Source organism: Centropristis striata, chromosome 8 (genome assembly GCF_030273125.1).
Source record: "Centropristis striata isolate RG_2023a ecotype Rhode Island chromosome 8, C.striata_1.0, whole genome shotgun sequence".
NCBI lineage: Eukaryota > Metazoa > Chordata > Actinopteri > Perciformes > Serranidae > Centropristis > Centropristis striata.
Window position 1 is genome coordinate 40,462,972 of NC_081524.1, and position 17,682 is coordinate 40,480,653.

The 17,682-nt window shown below is 40.1% G+C and overlaps 1 protein-coding gene across 1 annotated transcript in view; it reads right to left on the minus strand.

Annotated features, from left to right (window-relative positions):
* Positions 1-4,940: 4,940 nt before the first annotated feature.
* Positions 4,941-17,682, minus strand: part of hdac9b (histone deacetylase 9b) — a 28,443-nt gene continuing 15,701 nt past the window's right edge. The window contains exons 6-11 of the mRNA XM_059340181.1: positions 13,606-13,737; positions 13,181-13,296; positions 11,691-11,813; positions 10,343-10,520; positions 10,038-10,252; positions 4,941-6,858 (exon numbers count right to left, since the gene is read on the minus strand). Coding sequence (XP_059196164.1) covers positions 6,523-6,858; positions 10,038-10,252; positions 10,343-10,520; positions 11,691-11,813; positions 13,181-13,296; positions 13,606-13,737 — 1,100 coding nt within the window. The 3' untranslated portion in view covers positions 4,941-6,522. The remainder of the gene's footprint in view (positions 6,859-10,037; positions 10,253-10,342; positions 10,521-11,690; positions 11,814-13,180; positions 13,297-13,605; positions 13,738-17,682) is intronic.

The following is a 17,682-nucleotide window of genomic DNA, read 5'->3' on the forward strand; positions in this document are numbered from 1 at the left end:
ACAATGTTTGTAATTTACCACTTCTCTGTTTTATGTTTGCCTTCAATATTAGGACTCAGAAACCTGACGGGTTGAGTAAAATGAGGTAGAGATTCAATTCTACCTGTCAATCATCTGCATATCAGAAGAAGAAGAAGAAGAAGAAGAAGAAGAAGAAGAAGAAGAAGTAGAAGAAGAAGAAGAAGAAGAAGAAGAAGAAGAAGAAGAAGAAGAAGAAGAAGAAGGTATTTGACCTTCAGGATTCTTTAGAAATATACAAACTGCAACACTAACAAACTGTGTTAGCTACAAGCTACTGTAGCTACTGTCTGTCCGTCCGTTCTCTATATATGCTTATTTATATTCAGGGTTCATGTTTTATAGATGGAAACACTGAAGCTATGAATGTCCTGCTGCCAGGGGCGAAATCCTCACTTAGTCTTTGAAAGAGAACCAAGTCAGTGAGTGAAACAGTGTGTGTGTGTGTGTGTGTGTGTGTGTGTGTGTGTGTGTGTGTGGATGCAGATTGGAAGCATATCATCACTAACCCAGAGAGACATAAAGCAGGTCAGCTGTATATATGGAGGTTGGCTGCCAGCCAGGTTATTAAAAAAAGGATCATTTTTATCCTGGACAAACTCAGAATTAATGAATTTCAATTCAACAAGATGGCTCCAACTATTGTTACGTGTTAAGTGTGTTTAGTAATGTGATGTGTTGGTGCTCACCTTGAACCTGCATCTCATCACCTCCTCACTGGCTCTCTTTACTGAAGGTGTGTGCACACTCTTCTGTGGTATAACCATAGTGGTAAGATAATTAATGCTGCATCCATCCCATCTATTGTAAATAAACACACTAAAGTATGAGCTTGAACCTGAATCAATGGACACTTTGACCTCCTGATACCAACAACTTAGTGCAAACAGATCTCAACGGCTGCAGTGAAACTGTTTCTGGATCTTTCATCTCTTTGTTCCTGTAAAACGATGAAACCAGCCTGAATATTCTCCTGTAGGACTGTTTAGAGCCATGTCAACCATCTTCACTATGAACAGATTTGCTGTCAGTGCAACCATGTACAGATTTTTAAAGTTTGAGTAGTATCATGGGATTTTTACAAAATGATGCTGTGGTTGTTGGACTTTGGAAGTTGAGCCTAGAACAACTGGCTCAACTCAACTAGACAAAGGTAAGTAAGTAAGTAAGTAAGTAAACTTTATTTATATAGCACCTTTCACAGACAGAAGTCACAAAGTGCTTCACATAAAAATCATACACATAACATAAAAATGTACATACAAGTTTTAAAAGACCAAAACAACAGCAATTTAAACAACCATAGCAGTCCCGAAACAATTAATCAAAAGCCTGAAGAAATAAACAAATCTGTGTTTGTGTTAAACTCACCGAGTGAAGGAACATCCAGAGACAGTATCATGAGTTGACTTCTACTGGTTAGAGGAACATTTCCACAGCTGCAGGGTGTTAACTGAGATGAGCAGGAAGTCCAGGTTGCCAGGTAAATGTCAGGTCTCTACTTATGTGTGATTTCATCTGTATGTTTCTTCTGGGAACTCTCCTTTCAATTATTCTTTATTACTCAGACTAGTATAACTCTAACTAGTCTGAGGAAGACTGCAGCTGAAAACATTTGCACCTGTCTAACAAGTCTATTAGTGTTTCTCTGTATACAAGCCTTCACTAAATCCCACATAAACTTATGTCTTATACATCCTGTTGTCATTTTACATGTTGAGCCAGTGATGGAAGTGATCGGGCTGTGGAAGGGGCGGGGCAAAAAAAATAAAAAGGGGCACCAACACCAACGTTTCTGTCCTGTAGAGCACTGCACCATGTTTTCTTAGTGAAGGGGCACTAGGGGGCACTTTATCATGTTCTATCCACTATAGGGGCATATCTAGGGACGCTTTGCTGCGTTTTTGGAATATGGGGTCAACAAGTGTGTGGACTTGGCTGGGTTGGTGGTCCAGAAGATGCAAACACACTGACCTCACATAAGCAGCCTCATGTACCAACACTTATGAATATAACACGTATGAATATCCAGCTCAAAAGACCAGGAGACACATTATGGATTTATATAATAAATAAAATAATAGATTTAAACCCAACTGTGCCGCTCCAGGGTTTATTGTTTATTGTTAAAAAGATCCCCATTAGCTGTCACCAAAAGTGGGAGGAGCTAGTCTTCCTGGGGTCCACAAGACAAAACAAAAATCACTTAACAATTAAACATTGTAGACATTATTATATACGTCATCAGAAATCATTCCGAATAAGTTATTACATTCATATCTATTACATTAATTCTCACTTTCATACAGTAAATATGTTAATTCACTACTCACAAATTTAAATAGTGCATTCTCAAGTTATAATTAAAAGATACTTTACTATTCAGTTCACGTATATTCAGTGGGCAATTATTCCAATAACTGATAGCACGATAAGTAACTGTTCTCTTTAAGGCATTTGATTTTGGACATGGTAACATCATCTGACCACCATTAGCTGACCTTGTCTCATAAGAATGAACCTGATCACATCTGACAATTTGGTTATATAAGAAAACAGGTTGAAAAGAATAGACAGTGTTTCTAAAAAATGTTGTTGTATTGCACGCCAACCTGTACTCCAGGGTGCTCTATCAGAAAGTACAGAAAACTTTATTAAGTATGTAATGGCAGCCAGAAAAACAGGTATAAGTGCAGAATATGGTAAATGGACTGCACTTATACAGCACTTTTATCCAAAACCCACTTTGCACTACAGACAGCACTCATTCACTGTTCACACACACATTCATACTGCCAGCTGCCACCGTTGGGAGTTCATTCTCACACTGATGAACGCAGCATCAGGAGACATTTAGGGTTCAGTATCTTTATTCAAGGATACTTCAACATGTAGCTGCCATGGTCGGGGATCGAACCACCGACACTCCGGTCCGTGTGCGACCGCTCTACCAACTGAGCCACAGTCGTCATCTTTCTGGATATAGAAAGATTTTTCATATTTATTGTGAAGAGATAAAGATTTGTCTTTTTTAAATTAGAGACGTGTCGTCTTGTGGTATTTATTCTCCTCAGAGGTCAGAATGTAATGTGCCGAGCATGTATTTACCATGATGCTGAAACATTAAATCTTCACAGCTACAGATACATCTATCAACCATCCAGGGCTCTGCGGTCTCGTTCTCTTTTTAATCAATAGCTAGCAGTTGTCAGTTAATTCATCCACAGGATCTCTGCTGTAAATCAGATGGCCACCAGCATGAAGACTACAAGGGCACCTTGTTGGCAGTGGTTACAGGAAGACTAAAATCCTGATTGAAATTTGAAAAAGAGCCAGTTTATTAATAAACTTAGATTTATTCCATTTGCAAGGACCTGCTTTTTTACATTCTCCACTATGAAAAACAATCACAAACAACAAACACTATGAAAAGGCTGTGATGCATGATGTACTGAAAGCTGATCCAAGAAACTGAACTTAATTCATGAGATTTAACTATTAGGAGTGTTTTCAGCAATGCAGTGCTTACAGTGCCTTTTATTCTGACAGTAGTTCATGATGTGGCAGCTTTCTGAGCTTTAGAATATGTTTTCTTGATGATCCTCATGCATTAGAAATAAAGCCATTTGAATTGGCACCTTGAGATTTTAGACTCCACACCGTCATCATTACCATCATCTATAACACGTTGTTGAATGTATGTGCACGCTGCATCTTAATGGCTGGTTTTTATAGCGCTGCAGGTGATAAAAATTCAGGACACACTTAGAGTCTAATCCATTAGAGGAAGCAGGTAGGTTTATGTCCTGCTTACTTCCTTACACCTTTAAAAATGCTTGTTTGCTTTTACAACTGCTCTGTGGTAGCAGGAGGGGCAGCACATGGATACGGGTTTCGTTATTTTTTCTGCCTTCGTAACAGCTCATTTAAAATCACAAGGGCCTGAAGCCCAAGACAGATGGAATCTACTTAAGAAAGAGTCAGTGTCTAATTCTACTCAAATACTTCCTAATGTGAAGTAACTCTACACCTTTGAGAAAATACTTTAGGAGCTCTCATGAAAGTTTCATGAAGGAGTTTGTAGAAAATGTAGAAAATGATAGATAATATACTATGTATTTAAGATCTTACTGGAGCTATTATGTATTTTGTTGAAGAGCAGGCGGACTAATCTGGTCACCACTGTCATTAGAAGATGTTCTCAGAGTTTGTTCTGCAGAGAGCACACTAGACTATGAGTGAACTTTTCCAGTCTCATCATTGCGTGTCTAGCGTATCAGGCCGGTCCAGGAACTAAGCTGGCTGTGAAATTGCTTAAGCTTGGTTTGAAAGAATCTGTGCAAGTAATATATGACCCTCTCACTGCTCACCTTATCTTGACTGCTCTAATACAGCCACAAGAAGCCTCGCTAGCTAACATCAAAGACTTGTTTAGAAAGCCTGCTAAGCTCCCTTTAAAGGGTTACAAAGATCCCTGAAATAAAGAGCTGGCTCAGAGGAGCCAGTGTGGGAAAAGCAGGCTGGCCTAATGATTTAGACAGTCCATCTGAGATGATGATACCGAAATTATTGAGGATGTAAACTGTGAAATTAAATGAAAAAGAAAGAAAGTTTTAGGACCGACATGATTTTGTGCACATTTTCTTTTTACGTTAACGAGTAAGTGGTGGCTGGCTGTCTGCTGCTTCTGTTTTATCTGTTTGTTTACTTTTATTTTATTTTTTCTCTGTTGGGCTTTTTCTATGTTTCTTGTACTGTATGTGTCTGTATATATCCAAAACTTTGCATAAATAAAACATTTTTAAAAAAAAGAAAGAAAGTTTGTAACTGTTTTTGAAGGACTTAATGGGAGTGTGATGTTGTTGCTTTCTTTTCTATTCAATGCAATGGAGAAATAACCAGAAAAAGAGCGTCAGAGGTAAATGAACTTTATTTTAAAAAAGAAAGGTTTATCACACAAGGCAAGAAAGAGAAGAAATGCAAACTGCTATGAACAGACCACAGGATTCCCCACCCCCCTCCACCACCGTCCCCTGGCAGCGAAGGGTCTCGTTACAACCGAATCAAAGGAGCAAGACAACAAGACTCACATTGTTCTGATTGTGTTTACTTACACTAAAAACATTAAAACCGGACAATCTGAATGTACAGTATAAGACAGACAGTTTTGATTTTCACATGAATCCAAACACAGAACCTCATACTAGCATTTTTTTTTACATTTAGTCGACGGTACAAATGAAACAGGAAGGTTTACGGCTATGCAATACATTTGATTGATCACTTTAAGACAGACTATACATGTCGCAATGGGCACTTTCAGGGGAAAACAGGCTCGAAAAAAGAAAACGAAGAAGCAAGGTCCCGTCAGGGTTTTTTTTTTATTGAAGTAACATCAAACCTGCATGTTGAGGTAAGCATGCCGCGAGGGAATACGAAGGAAGCGATTCCCTTTAAAAGGGACTCCCTTCACCATATCCCCACTCACTTTGTAATTCGCCTTGACAGTAAATCAATTCTCAAGCCTGGCCCCTTGGACTCCTCCAACCCGAGGTCCTCCTTCTCAACATTCCTGCACACATGAATCACTCCAACTCCTGGCTTCTAGAAGGCATTTCCTGCCCGGCCCTCTCTCTCCTTCTCTCTGTCTGACTCCTCTGCTGAAAGAAAGCTGGGCAGGAACCCGCCGAGCTTTGATTTGGACCCAGAGGGAGGAGGGAGGAGAGTCAGCTCCTCTGGCTCTGGTAGCTCCAGAGAGAGACATGGAGAGATGGCTGCACACCCAAGCAGGGATTTACTGCTTTATCCTTCAAATTGCAATATGAGCAGTCGACCATATTCCAATGGCAATATCACTCCGAGCGCAAAAGTCTGCCCTGAGGGAGCGTCCTCCGTTAGGATTTAAGTTTACATTCTCTCTAAGACAGATGTTCGTTATTATTTCAGTTCTGAGACCACTTAACGTGGAAGATCATCACAGATTTTTGAGAACAGTGGTGTGTGTAGTGTTTTAAATTCTTTATCAAACTTTATGATAACTCTCAAAGTTAAAGAGCATTCAAATATTTTATGGCAAAAATGTACACAATGGGAACACAAGTTGGCTCTTTAAAGCTGTACACCTGTTCAACCTTCCACTCTAGAAATCATCTTCGATGCTAAATCCACAGAATATGTACAAACGATTCCTGTCAGCTGAGCGGACTCTAGACCACCAAAGCAGCTCTTAAAAACAACCGACTGACTAAATTGTCTTCATATTATATACACAAAAGTGAAACGTACATATTTTACAGAGATCACTACACAAAGATCACAAACAGAGAGTCTCAGAGTGGCTTGCAGCTGATTGAAGAGGGTCGTGACAGGGAGGCTGGCCTACTGTGCAATGGCTGCTGTGTGTGTGTGTGTGTGTGTGTGTGTGTGTGTGTGTGTGTGTGTGTGTGTGTGTATCTGTGTTTATCTGCGAATGTTGCGAGTGTGTGATCTCGTCCTCTTCCCTCCTCAGATCATGGCTCTGATGACCAGCCGACCTTTGACCTGGTGCAGGTAGGAGCTGGTCTCGGGCTCTGGGCTCTGATTGGCCAGGCCCTCGTCCTCACTATCCAGCGGCTCCTCCTTGACCTTGATGACCCCGTAGTGAGCGTCGGGCAGCTCGGCGCTGGAGCCGCTGCTGCTGCTGCTGCTCAGCGTGTGCTTCCTGATGACTCCTGCAGGGGGCAGCCTGTCCTCCTGCATGCTCTCTGAGTACTCCCTGTACTGCTGCTCCTCCTGCTCCTCCTCCGACTCCTGCAGGTGTGCGTTGGGCTGACGTAACTGCTCGATGGACTTGGACAGCAGCTGCAAAACACATTGGCCCACATTAATGATGATATAATCCTGCAGCCTGCTCTTTAACAATCACGCTTTTATCAGAGTGTCAAAAATATCCAGTTTAGCTTTCTGCCCACATGTCACATTTAAAAAAGAAACCAAACACCTGGCTTTTTCATTTGGTTCACTTTTTTATTTTAATAATTGTTAATGTTTTTGTTGTATTGTTATCAAGACATTATTACTATTTCTTTTGACTTATTGTTTATTTTATCCAATCCAATCCAATCCCCTTTATTTGTTTCGCACATTTAAACAACACAAACGTCTCCAAAGTGCTGTACATAAAATCAACAATAAAACAAACAATTCCATATACCAATCAGCAATAAATAATAAGTGTATAAATCTAAAATGATGCCATAAATAAAACAATACAATCAAACAGATAAACATAGTAAAATAAAATAAAAGACGCAGTTAAAAGTAGTAAAATAAATAAAATAAATAAAAGACACAGAGATTTTAATCTGATTTTGTTTTGTGAGGCACTTTGGGCTGCATCTTAGCATAAAATGTGCTAAACAATTAAAGTTATTATTATTATAAATAATAATAAGCAAGCAAATATCTCCGAAGTGTAACACAAGGATATGTACTTTATAAAAACAAAAGATGCAGTCTTCATCTGCCTATTTAATAATGCTTATAATATAAATAAGTCATATATACTTATAACAAATAACCTTTCACCAAATCTCTAATCAATCAATTCAAACTCTTAACAGGGTCTTTAGCAATATTAATAACACAACTGTGTCATAATAACTTATTTCATCTGTTCATTTTTCCTACATTTTCATCAAAAATTGCATAATAGGAGGAAGCAGATACTGAGTGACCATTTTCATATTTATGAATCCAGGCTAAGTGAACAAAATGACATTTATATGATTCAGGATATTTGAGTGTTAATTGTTGCTTCCACATGTAATAAAGCTACTGTCATTTTAATAATGTGATAAAGGAAAATGTCCAACTGATGAAGTTTCTGGCTCTTGGCTTCAGTAAACTACATTTTAAGAGGTTTAGGAGTGGAAACAGATTAGTCATTGTTCCGGCCTATTTATTTATGGGAGTTAATTCAATTCAATAATGGTGGCGGCCCAGGTAAGTGGATTAGTGTCACTCACTTTGCTTTATTTTTATAAAGTACACAATGTACAATGGTAATTCATGTTTTCCACTGTAAACTCTGGTTTCTTTCTGCACACAGTGGCATCAATGTACAAGTTGTACATTGCATGTTCATTTATTGGCCAAAGAGGATATCAACAGAGCATATTTATAAGCATTTCATCATCCAAATATATGTGTGTGTGATCTTACTTATAGTCATGGAAAAAAATATTAGACCACCCTTGTTTACTCCAGTTTCTTGTTCATTATAATGCAACTAAAGGTACATTTGTTTGGACAAATGTAATAACAACAAAAATAGCTCATGAGAGTTTAATTTAAGAGCTGATATCTAGTCATTTTCTATGGTTTTTCTTGATAATAACCAAAATCATTATCAAGACTGGCTAGATATCAGCTCTTAAATTAAACTCTTATCAGCTATTTTTGTTTTTTCATTATATTTGTCCAAACAAATCTACCTTTAGTTGTACCAGGCATTAAAATGAACAAGGAATTTGGAGTAAACAAGGGTGCTCTAATATTTTATTCCATGACTGTATATCAAACATCTCTTAATAAACCAAATAAGATAATAGTTATTATCCTTTTTATTTAACCGGTGCACCAGCTAAGTGTCAGAAGATGCCAAAAACACATGTTTGCATTCTTGAAAATGGGTTAAAATCTGTTAAAACTACATTTTTCAGAGGGCTTTAGTGCAATAATAGTTGTTACCAGAAATAGAGGCTTGTGAGTTGAAACTGAGGCGGATAGAGAAACTGTGTTTTAAGAGTGTTTTAAGAGTGTCGTGGTGTGGTGAGTCTGCCACTAGAGGGCTCCAGCAGCAGGATGAGCCTGCTGGTAACCAACATGACTGTCTACAGAATGTAGGCCTTATATAAATATCCTTTCAGCTATAAGAATTAGCCTCCTTAGCTTGGCATTAGTAAACACCGCTTCCTAAAATCCCTAAGCTCTTGTAAATTTCCATTAGTGCCCCCTACTGTTGCAGGCACTGAAGGACGTTTAAAAACAGCCGAGACAACCCTCTGCTAGGAAATTAATTAGGGCAATGTTTCGGAGATCCCTCTCAATAAACACGGAGGGCTCATCCCTGATTAGTGGCCATTTATAACCTCCACTTAAAGAGGCTTTACTCGCGATCTCATTGGCCTGAGTGATCAGAGGGCCTGGTCACGTGTTTCCAGACAAGATGTTGCAATTATTCCAAAGCTCCATTCAAATCAAGTCAACTTCACAGGGTACTTTTTAATAATTACAGCTGATATTAAAACTAATCCTGGCTGACTGGCGGTGACACGTGTTGGTTATTTTTAGTGTAACAGAGGAACTGGAAGTGAAACGTCTGATACAGTAAAAGCTGCACATCTGTACTGAACAAGTCAATAAGAGCTGGTGGTGCTTTGTGCTTTTTATGACTGCTAGCTAAGAGTTGTTCTATAGTTCCCATGGCTCCTCCAGCCCAGCGCTGGGACACAATGCTGCCTTTCACAGTGTCTGCCACCTCAACACGTCCCTCAGCAGAATAATTACTCTCTGTATGGGGAGGTCACCTCGGCCAGCTAGCAGAAACACAAATATTGCCACAGAGGAACAAAATGTATTCTGGGCACTTTTCCTTCATTTGAACTTAGCTGAATTGAATTTCACAGAGTTAGCATGTGAACAGCACTGATGCCTTAAGCTATGATAACAGAATTAGTGCAGGGGAAGCATTTCTTCCCCATTTGAAGTCAGGCAGAAGTTCTTTGCTTCGCAGAAATAACACCAGGATTCCAGGGAAGAACAGACAACAGCCTGGTCTATAAACCTCAGCTACCACAGATGCTTTTACAAAATGCTAAAAATAGAGCAGCATTTGTGTGCTTTAAATGATTAAATCAGACTCCCTGCAGTAAAATAAGACCTCACGAGACCTAAAGAGGAATAAAGAATGCTGCGAAAAGCAATCTGGAAGTCAAAACCCTCCCCTGTGATTAGAATACTGATGAACAGCACAATACCTTATTTATATGGATCTGCTGCTGGTACTGTTTCTGTTTCTCCAGGAAGTGCTGGTGTTGCTGCTGGATGACCAGCTGGGCCAGTGTGTTCTGAGGCAGCGGCGCCGACTGGGTCCGGTTCAGCGGCCGGTGTTTGGGGAGTTTAGGCCGACTGCTGGAGGGCCGGTCCTTCATGGCCAGGGGGGACTGAGGGTGGGAGGACATGCTGCCTGGGCCTGGACAAGATCACATCAACACTAGGGTTAGCTTCTTCTGAAGTCATGTTGGACATGTTACTGGTGCAATGTGAAGTTAAGAAGACGAACCAGATGAGAGCATCTTCTGCTGCCTCATCTGCTCCTTCTGGAGGAGGTGCTGGAGGAGGGCCTGGTGGCTGGGGCTGACTTTAGACTCCAGGCCGCTGTGCAGGGGCACGGGGCCCAGCAGGTGGCCCGGCAGCCCGTGCTTCACTTCTGTCGATCGGTCCTTCATCCCCATGGCGGCCTGAGGAGAGACAGGATTACTCTTTAACCTTAAAGCCTTTTTCACCTCTTGGTCAAACCCAAAACTTAGACTTTCTTTATTGTCATTGCACAAAAAACACAACAGTGAATCTGGCAACAAAATATCGTTGCTTGGCTTTCTGCAGTACACAGAACTGGTGAGCAGAACCTGTTAATAAATACATACTGTGGACTGTCACAATAAATATATCTATATAAATATATATAAAAACTTGTATAAAAATAAAACTAAAGGTGTCCAATATGTACATGAATTATTGAATTATTGCACCCTCAAAGTTAGCAGCAGTGTCTGAATTATTACACAGATGATTAATTTTCCTTTACAGGCAGGGTTATTTGGTGTTAAGCAGTCTGATGGCGAGGGGGAAGAAAACCTCAACTACATCAGTTCAAACTAGTTATTTTGATAGTTGTCTGTAATGAGTCCTATTCCAATGATAATAACGAGGACATCCTTTATGTCAGAACTATGTAAATCCCCAGAGACCGTCTACATTTAGTCAACCACACCTGTATAACACTCACACCTCTACCTTACTATTCTGGGAACTAGGGAGCGTTTAGTTTTTGGTTCCCAAACCTCTCCAAAAACTATAGAATATGTATTTTAAAAAGGGGTGACTGTGTATATTATATGGATTAAGTCTGTTGCCGGGGGGAAGGTGGGTTTTAAGAGGATAATTCACAGTACACAGTCCGTGCAAATTCAATAGTAAATTCTGTTTTTTTTGTGAATGAAAATGATTATTGTAGCTACAGATCAGGGATGATGAAACCAGAGAGCATCAATGGTTAGTGATGAACTCTGAGGAATGTGCCGTGAGCTGAAGGATGATATATCATGTGCTGTATTATCAGGAGTTGCACTTGAGTGGACTTGGCCTTTAAAAAGCTGTGATAAATGAGGTAATAGGGGAAGATAAGAGCATGCCTGACACAAGACACTGCAGAACAATATTTATCTAAGGGCGATAAAATCATGTGGGGCCACAGGTCAGTGGCCCCTGGTCACACAAAGACCCCGACAGCCACTGATGGCAGGTTTTTAACTCATAGACTGAGCAGAAAAAATGCCCCTAAACTGGATATTACTTCATGTAAAACACACAGTTTATCTAAGAAGAATATCTACAGAATATGTACTTACACTTATGGGTGAGGACGCAGTAGAAAGGCCCAGGGAGATGTTGGGTAGAGAGGGAGATGTGTATAAACTCAGCATGGACACGGAGCCCTCCGGCTGGAATAATCTGGGCTGTGAAGGCCATCTCTGCATCAAACACACATACAGAGCAACAACAGAGAGATTTAGGAGGAGGCGACAGATTTAAAAATCCCACTATGGACAATTTCAAAAGGCAACATGAGCAGTGGCATAAATGTTAACGCACTGTGACCAACAACAGCCCTCCCTGCTGCAAAAGGGGAAAGTAGGAGTTTTTATGATAAATGATATAAAAGGAGTGGCAGGCAGCAGAACTTTCCTGGAGCTTCTCAGAATGGTACCAGTGAGGATGATACATGATTATAAAACATAGCAAAGCTCTGAATCTACGGCTCCATCTTGGTTCTTGAGTCCCCACTCTGTTCCTCCCTCAGGCTCTCAGAGAACATCAGCACTGGGGCATACTTCCTGTACCCAGCAGAGCAGCAGACCAGCATGTGGTTTTGGAACAGCCATGTTTATCCTTCCAACCCCGACCAGTGCTCAGTGACCTGTATGTGGATATCCGGCCCATATTTGACCCGAGGGACCCGTTCCCTCTGAAAAAGGATACCTAATGTAACGGTGCACAAACACGCCTTGCTTTTGCAGCAGGATGAGGTCTACGGGCAGCGCCGCACTCCACCAGAGACTTTCATGAGAGGCTGATACAATAGCAATCCTGTGTGTTTATGTTGTTAGCATGTGGGTGTCTTTGGCTACCAGTGCCTGGGATATCTATTAAACTGTCTCCCAGAGCTCCAACCTTCAGCCCGATCAGGGCGGCGCCCCCTCTCTGTGTCGCTGGACGTCCCGGGGAGAATAAACAGCCACGTTTAAGGAAAACACAGCTGTTCTGTTCAGATTGTTCAGAGATGTGTCATATCTGCCACCCTCCATAATGCTCTGCTGTGTGAGCTCTGGTCAGTAACTCAGCCATGAATCTATTGGGAAACGCCTCCAAACAAGTGAGAAAAGGAGCGCCGCCAAGCCAGTGACAGGAACACAACGACAAGCCAACAGCAACTTACAGCCAAACTAAAGATGTTTTTACATGAAGCTGATTGTACGCCACATCTGGGAGAAAAACGCCGGTTAGGAAAATGTGCAGCATTAATGTGCAGCATTTATTCCTGCTGTTGTTTTTGCATTGCATCATGTGTCATCTCTGCGTAAGCTAACTTGTGCTAATCAGACATGTGGGTCAAGCTGAGCCTCCTTAATGTCAGAGTGGGGAGACATTTCCACTGGAGGGGAACAGAAACAGGACAACTGGCTGTTTTTATAGCTGCTAGCAGAAGGGCAGACAGGCGTTTAGTGCCCCAACATAACTTTGATATTCAAATGATTTGCATGCAGAATAAAATCAACCGTAAGACTTTTGCTTCATTTTTTGGCAAATCAATAGCAGAGCTCATTATTTATAAACCTACCTCAGTTTTTGTGGTGGTGGGCAGAGAGGAGGGTCCATTCTCAGCCCCCAAGGCACTGGAGGCCCCTATGGGAGAGCTGGGGCCGGAGCCGGGGGCACTGTTAGTGGGCGTAGAGTCTAGAAAACATCAAGGAGTTAGAGCCAGTATGCACACACACACACACACACACACAGAGGCTTGGAATAACAGCTGCAGCCGCACAACATTTTAATGTGTACGGTCATGGCTGCCTGATTACAATGTTCTTTTTTTACATGAAAGGCCAATGACCATAATATGCTACTGCATTGCAAAATGGCTGATTATCATGCAGCTATGTAATAATACCACTAAGATACAGGCTTTATTGTTTTCTCAGAATGTTTTAAAGAGTATAGCGCTGCAGACAAAAGAAAATGTAACATGTAGCCATCAGTATCACATACCCATTAGCTCCAGAGCTCTCTTCTTGTACGGAGTCATGATGTTTCCATCTCGTCTCTTCAGCATCGGGCTGCTCCTCCTCTCTGCAACCTTCTGCTTCAGTCTGGATCGGACCTTCAGGTTGGGCTCAGAGGCTAAAACATGAGGAGAATATTTGTTTATTTGAGTGTGCTGTGACTAAACGCTGTGCTTTCATACAGCCTGAATGAAATGAACATTATCAAAGAAAATATTCACATTGTAAAATAAGAGGAAAATAAAGAGACTTTAAATCAGTTAAAAAATAAGCAATGTTGTCACGCTTTGACATCTAACAATTTCAGTTTCAGTGAAATTCAGAGCAGATTTCAGATAAATTAAGTGAGTCAGGATTGGGCCCATTTCCACCTCATCTGGACTAAATTATGTTGAGCAACACGCAGGCTCTAAGTGGAAGAGTCCGCTACCTGCCGCCTGGTGACCACAGCCTGATACAGTAGCAACAGTTAAACTAACACAAAAACATGGCAGATGTTTCAGTCTCCCCGCCTCCTTCTGCTCTCTAATGCAGAACAGAGATACCAAACACACACACACACACACACACACACACACACACACACACACACACTGCTTGGCCTGAACTCATCCAGTCCATCAGTGTTGATAGAAATGCTGATGTAATATTTTTCTCAATAGAAATAATCCTTTCAAACTTTTCAACAGCTATTAAAGATGGATTTTAAGACTTCTTAAATCATTTTAAACCTTTATCTAACCACGGCAGATTTACTGAGCAGGAACGCCCGACTGTTACTGTTACACAACGCTGATGACTGCCATCACATCATAAAGCACCGAAACAAAGCAAAGTTTGATGACATTAACTTTAAGTTGAACAAAGCAGCAAGTATAGTCATTGCACAACAGTTTATTTGACCCATTTTCATGCAAAAACAAAAGCTTAACTCTTAGACGGGGCAAAGGTAGGAGCTTATGAAATACTGAGGCCATGTTTCTTTATTTTCTCTTTAATTTGGTAATATCATTTGATTACTGAGAATGTAATTTAGGGTGTAAATCCTGGACATCTTGTGTAGATTAGGCTGGTTTACCAACATTTTACATTTTAACAGACATGGCCATTAAATTTACCCAGTAGATTATTTACATAAAGACAAAAAAATGTATTTTCTATACGTTTTCTGAAAATGTGTAAATATGGAAATGAGGCACAAACTAATTAAGTATATAATAATTGCATACTTTTCAGAGCAGAGATCCTAACATTGAATACAACCAGGTTTAAAATTCTTGGTTCATTTTGTTGACATATTAGAGTCAAAGGTTTTTACAGAGGGAATGTTCTATCTATTTTTATGCCAATAGCCATAAAAATGTCATGTTTTTAAAGGATAAAATGTTATGTAAATCAGGTTATGAATTATATTATTATATATATTATTAATATTATATAGATAGGAATTAAATTGTAAAGTTTGTATGTGTATGTAAGTGCTACTGAAGTGAAGAGATTTCTGAGAAAAAAAGTAATATTAAGAAAGCTGCCTTTAAAAATATGTATTATTTAGTTCATATCCATTTTGCACTACAGGTGAGCGGGTAAATCATTTTAATTAATAGATATTACTATGAATCTTCCCCAGTGGGTATTACAGGTTTTCTGAAATGTTATGTTTGAATAAGCACATATAACTTTTGGTGAGTCTAGAATAAACCTACAGACAAAAAAAATCAGCTAAATGAGTATTTAGGATGTTTTCTATCCCCTCGTCTTAATGAAGACAAGTTTCTGACTGTAATGTGTTTCATGAAGAAAATATTAATGACTAAAGAGTCTCTTGCTCAATTAATAGTCACTTAAGAATTCAATTATAGATGAGTATTTAAAAAATCATTACCTCTGAGTGGTAGTTACATATACGGCACTCTGATCAAATAAGACAATATCTCTAATCAGTAAACTAATTTAATTAGAACTGAGAGACAGATTCATCTACGGAAAGATTAAACAACAAAATAAAAATGGGGAGTAAAGTGTAGGTGTAGTCCTGCTGTTTTAATGTGTATGTAAAGCATTTTGAATTATTATTATTATTATTAAAGCACGTTGAATTGTGCTATACAATAAACTTGCCTTGCCTTGCCTGGGTGGAATCTAGGCAAGGCAATAACATTTAATACTGTAAGCATCAGTTATGTGAATGACTGTTGAGTCGTGCTGCGTCTAGTCACAGTGACGTGACTCACTGGGTCAACACGTCTCGTAAGGACCTCCATCATTGCGGGGACATGGACCTCACAGCTCGCCTTACACTCAGATACACAAGCAGAATAGATAAGCTGCTCTTTTGACTGAAAGCCAGAGCACAAAGCTGTATTGAAGTTATGTAAACCTGTTACACAATAGCAAACCTGTTTCAATTATTTAGTTTGGATCAATAATTAAATAGGTCTTGTGTAGAACATAGAGCGAGCCGTAGGGAGGAGGAGCTGTGACGTGGAGCTCTGCAGGGAGCAGAGAGGAGGTGATGGGGGTAGAGTCAGGAGAGTGGGCCAGATGCTGCTATTTCTGGCTTTTGTCAAAAGCAGCAAAACCCTCTTCCCTAATACGTGGCACAGACCTCTAATCCTGTGGGTGTGAGGTAGAATGAAAGAGAGCGAGGGAGGAAGAAAGGAGGCAGGAGAGATAAATGGAGAGAAAATGCTGCTGGGAGTCATATGAATCTGCTTCACGCCCTGCTGCCTTGATTGCTTTCTATTTTTACACACTGCTGCCACCAAGCTACGCATCCCAATTGGTCGCCACGGGAACGCCAGACAGCACCTCGGGAACAAACACTTTCTCACTGGTCTCCATGGAAAAAAAAAGCCCTGATGCTCGATGCAACAGGAGGCAACGATGGCAGCTGCAGAGCACAAAGTGAACACCTGGGTCACTGTGCTCCGGCTGCAGCTTCAACACTAACATACAGTAATGCTGCAATATACCCGAGCCATAAATCAATCACATTATTACATGTGAACGTGCTGCTGCAGGGCGAGTGGCCGTGCATGTGAATGTGTTATGCTATCGCCGCTTAATCAGAGTTTTAACTGTGCTGTCAGTGTGTGTGTGTCCATTAGAGCTGGATGGACAGATGGCTGAGTGTGTGTGTGTGTTCTCTACATAAACAGGCCTGCTATGCATTTTACTGACATTCTGGTTTAAAGTGACGCTGAAATTGATGAATTAACGCTCAGTGTTTGCTGTTCCTGTAAAGCAACCATAAGGACTTTTAACTGGTTATGAACCAGTCTCAGGTTAATACTCTATACGACCTACATAAACAAAGCAGACCAACGCTGGTTATTGGCTATTTCTATATAGTTCTTCTTAAAGCCTGTCACTGGTCACATTCCCCTCAAAAACCAACAAAAGACAAACTGTTTTACAGCAGTAGAGCCTGTGTTCAAATGTTATACTAGCCAGTTAAAAGGAAGAGGAGGTTTTACTTTACATGTTGTGGTTATGGCTGATACTGGGGCAAGAGAAAAATAATATAATTGACCAACAAAAAAGCTTAAAGGTGATAGTGCTTGAGCACAAGCGAAAATACGAGGCAATCTCAGTCGGCTGTTCAAATGCAGAATTTTCCAAACCAATCTTGAATTCTTTCTCCTCAGCATGTATGTTATGTCTATTTTATTTATGAAATACATTGTGAGACGTAGTGTTACATCATGAATTTAGCTTGGTGGCAAAATGTACTTAGTTGCACCCTTAGATCACTATGAATCCTGCATACAGCTGCGTTTAAAAAAAGAAAAAATAATATTAAAAATAAGTTCTGTCTCTTTTACTTGCTTACAAAACAAGCAGAGGCCACCAACATCAACTCATAATTAAAGTTTCTCTTGGTCCTAAATGCTATAAGTCACAGTCTTGATGCTATAAGCTGTAAATGATCCTTGATGTAATATCAGCTAGTAAAATTCTTTCATTAATGTTTTGATTGAGAAGGAGAGATAATATTCTCAACACAGAGCGTTTCCACACAAACTTTACTTTGATATGCTTTTGGCTTTATAGTTTTACC